General features: G+C 40.6%; 1 protein-coding gene across 1 annotated transcript in view; it reads right to left on the bottom strand.

Annotated features, from left to right (window-relative positions):
- Positions 1 to 6,097: 6,097 nt before the first annotated feature.
- Positions 6,098 to 9,452, bottom strand: part of TSHZ3 (teashirt zinc finger homeobox 3) — a 94,749-nt gene continuing 91,394 nt past the window's right edge. The window contains exon 3 of the mRNA XM_056812226.1: positions 6,098 to 9,452. This exon is cut by the window's right edge and continues 1,530 nt beyond it. Within this exon, the coding sequence (XP_056668204.1) occupies positions 7,780 to 9,452 (1,673 nt within the window). The 3' untranslated portion in view covers positions 6,098 to 7,779.

Here is a 9,452-nt window from a genome sequence, read left to right as displayed (position 1 = left end):
TTGGCTAGAAAGGTCACTAACTCACAATTATGATGGCTATAAATGTGTCCCTGGGTTCTCGCTGTGGAAAAAAAAATGGAAATGATACGTTGAAGCTTAATAAAGAAGTATTTTTCATTGTTCATTTAAACCAAGGTAAAGGGAGTGGGGGGAGTATTTCCAACTTCTACTTGTTTACCTTAAACAGAGAAGGGAAATGAAATGAAATTGGTATCACATCACTCCGTTTTAAGGAACAAAGGTACATGGATGAAAAACCAAGACCCCAGTTTTTGGGTGTAGGGAAGAGCTTGGAGGAAGATATTATTGGGTTGAAAACTCCAAGTCTCAGGTTATGCAAATTAAGAGAACAACTAACAATGTCATCAATTGTGAATTTTTAATAACACAGGATGAGAATTCAAGCTAAAATGGTGAATGAAAATTGTGAATCAATGGCTAAGCCTACCATATGCATCAAGGATTCTAGCTGATGCTAGTTATCCAGCAAATAAAGTCATGTGCTATGGTCAAATTCCCATTTGTTTTTCAAGTATAATTATTGGGAGTAGAGCTTTTATTCTTGAATAGAAGTACGTTAACATATGTGAGTATTTAAGTACTGGCTGAACCTGATACATTTCCATGAGTATGTTGACCTTTTAAGTCTTGCATTTTGGCTAACTAAATATTCTTTAAGTAATTGTTGTGATCAGGGCACAAGCTCTTCCTTAAAAAATTATAAACACAAATAATGACTTGAAGAATTAAAGTATGGAGAAGAGTATAATTCATGGATTTACTAATTGTTCTTCTCTCCATATTTGCTAATTGCTTCTTTCTCATGGACATTTACCTAAAAGTATCCCTTCAAGTCTAACTAATATCTTCACATCAGGAATCTTTTATGAAAAATCATAGGATAATACTTTTACTTGATACAATACCATATACAGATAAAAACAATTTCCTTTGGTCTTGCATTGTGAGAACCTGACATTGACAAATTCTTAATATTGGAAGCTGTAGGTTGAATAGGAATTATTTCTCCAATGGAGTTATCTCAAGAGGATAATTGGTTCCCCACTTTCTCACCCCTTAACCTGGACCAGTGATTTAATTGGAATAGGGCACTTTCAGTGAGGAAATTTCCTCTACAAATGCAGATTTAGACCTCTTTTGTCACCTTAAGAGTTTCAGTGTTGCCTGGGGCACTGAGAGGCTAAGTCATATGATTATAAGTTTAGAGCTGAATGAGACCTTAGAAACCATCTAGCCTAACCTCTTAATTTAATTTAATTAAAAAAAAAAAAACCCTTACCTTCTGTCTTAGAATCCATACTGCTTATTGGTTCTAAGGCAAAAGAAGAATGATAAGGGCTAGGCAATGGGGGCAGTGACTTGCCCAGGACCACACAGCTAGGAAGTGTCTGTGGCCAAATTTGAACCCAGAACCTCCTATCCCTAGGCATCCCAATCTGCTGAGTCAACTATTTGCCCCCACCTCTTAATTTTACTGATGAAGAAAATGCCCCAGAGATTGAGATTTGCCCAATTTCACATGGATAATAATAGGCAGGTATAGGATTTGAACCAAGATTTTCCAACACCAAATCTATTGCTCTTTAACATGTCCTAGGTCACAGGGCATATTAGAGGTAGGGTTTCAATGCAAGGGCTTCTTGCCTCCAGAGTAGGAGCTCAATGAATGCCCTATGACCTCAGGAAAACCTCTCAAGTGATAAGCTGAAGATCAGATGCCAGGCAGCATGGTTAGATTGAGTCCTCTCATAGGAGTTCTGCTCCCCAGGAAAATCACAGATCTGGTGAAAAAAAGCATTACTACACCTCCCAGCAGGGGGAATTAATTACCTCTGAGATAGAGCATCAACCCTTTGATGCAACCCCAATGGACAGAGTTAATGCAACTCTGTTAATGCAACAGTTCCAGCTTTATGAACAAGAGATATTTAGGTAGAGCAGTCATTTTAATGGACCCTGTGGGGAAGTATTTTTTTTTTTATTTTGGAACCTTCAGAGACATCATGGACTACACTGGAGTGTGACTTCTTGCCTCTGGGAATCCTCTGAAAAAAGTGGGGTCTCATTTCACTAAACCCTCAGGGAGACCAAATTGGCAAATGTGGGTCAAACAGAGCTTTTCTCTGGTTTGTTCTATTGAATTGAATACCCATTAATTAAACTCCTACAGCATGCAAGGCTCAGGCTAGGTGCTGGACTTACAGAATAGCAGCTCAGGAAGTCACTCACCTTAATATAAAAAAATGCAAGCAACCTTTCTTGAAGCAAATGCTGGGTTTTAATTACTACTCTGTAGTAAGAGCTGAGAATATTCTTCACTTTGAATTTGATTTCTGTGATTCAGGAAGCTGGGCTTTGGTGATTATTTCCCTGTCTCCTTCCCACTCTGCTTCCCCAACCATTTAAAGGAAATTCTGGAAACAAATTCTGTGTGCAGTGTTGTGCCCAAATAGAAAAGACTCGAGAATCTTTCCTTTTTTTTTTAAGTGAATGTCATTCCTTCAGGATTGATATTTTTGCAAAGGCTCACACACCCTCTGTCCTCACATCCCTTTATGTGTAAGGCTGGTGAGAGGGAAATGGTTGCTGCATTTCCGTTCTTTTCCCTAGGTCACCCAAAGGCAGTAAAGTACACTGTGGCATTAAGTCCCAGGAGCAAAAAACACACAGGTTTCCTTTACCAAAGAAGATTATATGTGTTTACTAATAATTCCCCAGGGAGAGAAAGGTTAGTGTTTCTATTACCAAAAGAGTAAAAATGGCAATGTTTCCATTAGCTGAAAGGATAATAGCTATTTTTTTTTAAGTTAAAGGATTCATTAAAGAGCCGTTTTTTGGGGTTTCTGTGTCTTTGTTTTTATGATTGCCTCCTAAAATGCAAAGTGTATCATTTTGGTTCTAAATTATCAACAGAATAAAATGCTATCACATTAGTCCAATAAAAAAGAGCCATTCAGATGAATCTGAAAAAAATGGGGTGTGGGGGTGTGGAGTTTGTTCTTTTCTAGGTAACTTAAAATCTCTGGGGACAACAGTTTTTAATATCAGATTTCTTAGATTTTGCCTTGGTATTCCAATCAGCACCCCACTCTCTATTCTACATAGCTCTATTTCATTAGGTTTTTTTTTTTTCACTCAAAATGGGGCTCCTGCTGAAGCCATCCAGAATTTAAAAGCTTCCCTTTCATTGTTTGTATTTTCTCACCAACTTTACAGATCAGCAAGGAATCAGGAAGCTGTTTGGTGCAGTGGGATGATTCCTAACTAAAAGTCAGGACTCTTTCCTGACTGCGACACAAAGGGAGACTCCCCTCTTTTTTCATGAGAAGCAGCAACCCCAAGACTATGTAGTCAATTTTCATGTAATGCAAAATAGTCCAGCCCTGACAGAGAGCAAAGAGAATGTCCTGGTCACAATGGGATGAGCCTATCTTCCTGGTTTTTTTTTTTTCCTAGCAGAAAGAAAATAGAATGAAGATGCTGGGAAGATTTAGGTCCTTGTCATAGTCAACCTCTCCAACTTACATGTAAGACTTCAGTTAATTATAGAATTCCTGCTGCCTAAAACTTAAAGATACATCACTGATATTTTTGCTAAATGTTGACTCCAGCGAATTGCTCTCTAAGATCTGGCATATTGATTTCTTGTTGTGAAGTGAGCTGTTCAAGCCCCATTTAAGATTTTCATCTTGCATGTAGCCCTGAGCACATCATAGCACCATAAATTAGTTAAATTGCACATTTATCACAAATGTTATTTTAAGATACTGCGTAAATGTGATGGCTGGAAGATATACAGTAGACTGCAACAAGCCCCTTCTTGGGTGGGGTTAGGTCAGGGTCACCTTTATACACCTGTGATTTAAAGCTAGCAGTCCCCCATCTCACCCTTTTCCCTCTCCTCATAGGCCCCCTCCCCCAGACCATTTAGGCTCTTAAATGTTTTGTTCTTCTCTTCCTTTTGTATTTTCTATTTACAGCCAAGAGAGGGAAATAAGTGTAAAAGAAAATTAGAAACTTAACCATGGAAGATCTGAAATGGCATTTTATCTCCAATTATAATAGCCAGTGAAAATGCACACTCATTCAAGGCCTATTGGTGCCAGCAGACAAGAGAAGGAATGAGGTTGAATGAGAGCAGACCTTCCAAGGGTTTGTATTGAGCAAACACACCTGTATTTCAGAACGGAGAAATAAACTCAAGGGCAGGCAGGCTGGGCACTGGGGACTCCCATTCCAGTGGGCAGGGTTTGCATTAATCACCGTGGATCCTCAGTCACCACATTTTTCCAAACATAAAATGAATTTCTGGAACCAATAATAAATCCAGTGGCCACCTGTCTTTCCAGGCTTACTTATTGCAGGGGTTTCTTTCTGGCTTTGTTGAATGGGGTCGTGCCTCCTTGTTCTCTTTGCCATTATGCCAAGTTTGAACAATTAGAAAAATAATTTGGGGGGAAGGGAAGGAGTTGGGGGAAAGTGTCAAATTTTCTCCTGAATGGTAGAAAGGAGGGACAGCAGTCATTTGCATGAATCCCCACCTCTTTATAAGCCAAATGGGCCCTCTTTATGATGTAAGTGTTGTCAGCTTAATCTGTTATACTCAGGACTTTGGATTTTAATAAACCGAAGCTATATTTAACCTGTGAAAAATTCAAGAGTGGAAATATGGGCTCCTGGAATTACAGATCCCAAAGGCACTGGTAGAGAATGTCATCAATACGCACACAACCAGGTACCATCCAGGGGGACCCTTGCAGATAGGATCCCCTCCCCCTAGGTGATGGCTCAGTCCTCTCTGAAGTTTTTTTCCCCATCTCCTTCTTTGGGTACCCTCCGCCTTTTTATCTACTCTGGAAAACCCAATCTGATTCCTCAAAGGGTTGAAGTAAGCACAACAAACAAAAGGCCCTTCAATGAAAGAAACTCCCTTTCAGGATCCATAATTCTGAGAAGTGGAAAGAGCCCAACTTTGCTAGCAAGACAAGAGAAAAAACTAGTACTATTCATTTGGCTTGATAAAAATCAGTGTTGAAATTGACTGAAGTTCCCTTGTAAATCTCAGAGAGATGAATTACTAAGCTAAATCTGGAAAGAAATTTTGCACTCAATTTAACAAAAGTGGGGAGGGAGAAAGAAGGGAAAATAGGCATATTATTAAACATATTTGAAAGGGATCCATTTAATTTTTAATAAATAAAGGGTTTTTTTTTACACTCAAGTTAATAAATGATGTGGCTGGAATAAATTCCTCATTTATATGATATCAGGTTCCATGGAATAAAAGCATTTCTAGTGTATAACTCTAGCTAACCTGGAAAAGAAGTTATAGAGATATATAGATATGAACATAGATATAGATATCTATATAGTAATAAAGATATTTTACAAATTTAAATTATGCGTCCAGTGTTTTAGTGGCATGATTTGCTGGAGCTAATTAAAAAAAAAAAAAGCTTGTCATTTTTATAGACATGCTCTGGGTTTTTCTTTGGCTTGTGGATTCATGTTCCTGTTCTCTTGCTCTCGGTTGCTGATTCCGTACAGTGGAGGCAGGGGTTGTGAAGGGCCAAAGTTTCCCTTGCTTAGAACTGCTATGTTCTCCCTTCTTGGTAACAAAATTCCTGACCCAGAAGGAAGAAGCGAATGCTGGCAGAAGGCTCGCTGCTGTACCTATCTGGGCTGCTCTCTTTCTTCTTCAGCACCATCAACAGCTCTCCTTCCTTTAGACTGTGCATTCAAGCAGGACCCTTTGGCACCTGCATAGGAGTGGGTCCATTTACAGCTTTAAGGAAACTCTATTTGCTCTGCCTCCCCCCTCCCCCAACCTTGGGATTCCATCTCACCTGATGGGAAAAGGGACACCAGAACATTCATTTATCATTTTCTTTCTTTCTGTTGTTTTGTTTTGTTTTTTTGAGGGGGGCGGCGGCGGTGGGGAGGGAATTCTGTCCACGCAGCCTCTGAATGAGTGCCAACCTGCTCTTTCAAAGCCAAAGTTCACTAAAACTCCATTGATGTATGTGCAGCTTTTGACTGCCAGCACCTGGCAGACACAGAAACCTACTCAGTCATAAACAGATCGCATACAATTTAATTTTAATGTGCTCGTTAGTCGTAGCACATTTCAGACATAATTGTGAACGCAACACAAAATTATAGCAAAAAGACAATTTTAATGCTGCAGTAGAAAAAAAGGTTATATGAAGAGTCATATAATGGTGCTTCATTGTCAACAACAAAACAGGGCACAGAGTGCGTTACAGGGTCTGTGCTGTTTACATGCCAATATTTTATACATAGATTCTCATATGGTGTCAGCTGTCAGTTACTTCTGCAAATTAACTGCCAAAAATGGAGACGAACAGAATCACTTAGTGTGCCGGTAACCACGGGTTACCTTTCATATGCCTAAAGATAAAGCTGGAGTATGGAATCTTGGGAGAATAATTAGGCAGAACAAAACAGAAAGTTACCAATTGAAATAAAAAGGCATTCTACAATATGAAATAGCAACCAAGAAGACTTATAAATAAGTAAAAGAGGTTGTATCACAGAATGCCTCATAACTTTTAAGCAAAGTGTTACAGTACAAACATTTTAAAGGCTTTATCAATGTTTAGGAAATACAGTACAAGTTTTTTCTTTTTTCTTTCCTTTTCAAATAGACTTAACCCTTTGAGCACTGAGTTTGTTTTGAACTTCCTTTGATTTCTAATAAATACCTTTAAAAATCATGTGCAAAATAGTTATGATGCTCGCCATGGATGCACTCCCTGGCCTCTGTTATCAGACTGCTCAAAACAAAGGATAACATGATGCTAATAAATATGCATAATTTAAACATGAACCTCTATCAATATAGATGTACTGTATAGCAAAACAATCATACTTTGCTTTTAGAATAATGTTTCTGCATACTTTATAAATGCTATCTGTGGTATCTTTTGTATAATTTACAATGTTTGAATGTAAAAACAAAAACAAAAACAAAACATAGACCTAAAAAAAAAAAAGAAGGGAGAGAGAAATATACACTATACATAGGCACAGCTTATGCCCAGAGCATAGCAGGTACATAAAACACTGTTGCTATAAATGCAGAAAAAAAGGTCATTTAACCACGATCACATTTTTTTTTTCATAAGAGAGTCTGAAATCTATACAATATATACATCTATGTTTCAATGTGAAAATAATATTTTTTTTTTAATTTCAAGGCTTGGTATACCCCTGCAGACCTGCATAAATGGAGGTTCATATTATTAATTATAACTAAGCTGGTAAGGATTTAAAAAAAAGAGCTCCATACATTATCATTATTATTATTATTCTTTTTTTAAACCAAATTAATGCAAAAGTGCTTCAAAGTACTCAGAGGGCTAAAGATTAAAGGGTGAGAAATGCCAACACACTCGGGTCACATGGAAAAAGTGTGCCAGATTTCCTTATAAATGCTTAATTAAACTGTCTGTTAATGCATGCAGCTTGAAGCATCGGAGGGATGCCCACAACTAAATCCAATTTACACAAAGTTCCAAACACTTACCACTGCATTTTAACCTTCATATTTTACCAGTAACAACAGCTGATTATGCGCCTCTATTAAACACTGTACAGTTATACAAAACAGTTCAGCCCAGAGTGATTCTCTGCCGTTAGAGTAAGAACATGTGCCAAGAAGGAAATAGTAGCTTTAAGGTGCCTTTGACAGTTTTCCTCAAAGCAAATTACAGTCATTTTAATCGAAAGCAAATGCTACTGCTTCTCGAGCTCTGAGACATACAAGAGATGATCCTCTGGCGATTTCCCATGTGTTTTGCTAAGATGAAGTTTAACGGCATGCTTGCTTGCAAAGGTCCGATTGCAAAGTTTACACTGGTAGGAAGTCCCCAGTTCCTCTTCGGGAGATGATGTCACCAGTTTTTCTGACGGGGACTTAGTTTGTGCTATCTGATTGTTAATCTGTTCGTTGGACAGTTTGGACAAGTCCCTCAATCTGAAACCCAGATGTGACTCCAGGTGACTGATGTACGTGGAAGGAGTCCTGATTTGTGACGCACAGTCGTTACAAAAGAACACAGGGTGGCCAGTGTCCAAGTTTTTGAGGAACTTCGTTCCCCCTGTCCTTCTGAGCTGGTATTTCACATTGGCCAGCCAGTGGCTGATGGTGGTCATTGAGAGGCCCGTGAACCTGGAGATGTGCATCCGTTCTTGGGGGCTCAGGTCCGACATGATGTACTTCCCCTCCGACGTCTGTCGGAGGCTGGCGGCAAACTGGGCCTGTAAGATCAGCAGGTGCTGGGGATTCCAGTTGGACTGGCGTCCCTTCCTCTTCTGGGCCGGGGTCGTCTCCTCGGGCTCTTCTAACGTGGTCCCGTCAATGTCAGACTTCTCGGAGATGCTAGAAGGTGTGGAAGATTTTGACGTGTGGCTCTCTGTCAGGTTCTTCAACATATCAGAGATATCTGACAAGGCATTCTCACGGAGCGGCGAGTTTGACATGAACGACACGACGGCCGACGTCTTCGCCGTTGTCACCGTGGATGAAGAGGTGGCGGGGGATGTTGACGTGGGTGACAAGAGCACTGAACCTAAAGAACAGCTTTTGTCACTCTTTCCTTTTGTCAAGTCAATGGGCTGGTCATTGTTGATGTGGTAAAAATAGCGGTCTAAGTGGTCTGCTTTCTTGGACTGCAGAGGTGGGGTTGCCACTGCAGCCTTTTCCGCCAAACTGTTGCTCATCTTGAAGAGCATGCTCATGGGGTCAAGGGCAGGCAAGGAGGGCTTGGCCGCCTTCCCCAAATGGATGTTCATGACGGACTGGAGGGCACTCAAGGGGTTAACAAAGGGCTGCTCGGGAGGGTGGTCAGTAATGATAGCTGTACTGCTGCTTAAGCCACTGGTCATAGGCTTCACCAATTCCTTGCCATTCTCTACTGGCTCTGCCAGGGGGCTGCTCTCCTTGCACCCATCCCTCGGAGGGCTGGGGCTATCCTCTTGGCTCTTGAACCCGCCATCGCTGGAGGCCTCCATCTTGATGGGCTCACTCACCTCACTGCTGCAGGGGGAAGGTGTGGCCCGTTTCATGGGGGAGAGCTTCCCCTCGGGTTCCTTCATCTTTTCTTCAACTTTGGCGACTTTCTCTGTGACTTTCTTGACCAGCTCTTCCATGGCATGGAAGTTGGTCTTTGGCATCGGGGAGGTTTGGCTGCTGGGTGGAGATACCAGGGTCTGGTTCTTTGTGGGGGACACTATCTCGCTATTGCTAAACATAGGTTTCAGGGGTGTGCTCTTCCCTGAGGAGCCCAGAGACAGTTTCATCATGTTCGGGAGTTGGTAGGCTGCATGGATACTGGGATAGCCGCCCCAGCTAGGAGTACCATTCTGGGCTTTGTTGATAGCGGATGTGACTGTGTTTTCTAGTGATT

Source organism: Monodelphis domestica, chromosome 1 (genome assembly GCF_027887165.1).
Source record: "Monodelphis domestica isolate mMonDom1 chromosome 1, mMonDom1.pri, whole genome shotgun sequence".
In the NCBI taxonomy this organism is placed as follows: Eukaryota; Metazoa; Chordata; class Mammalia; order Didelphimorphia; family Didelphidae; genus Monodelphis; species Monodelphis domestica.
The sequence above is the reverse complement of the archived record's forward strand: the minus strand, read 5'-3'. Positions and strand labels throughout refer to the sequence as shown.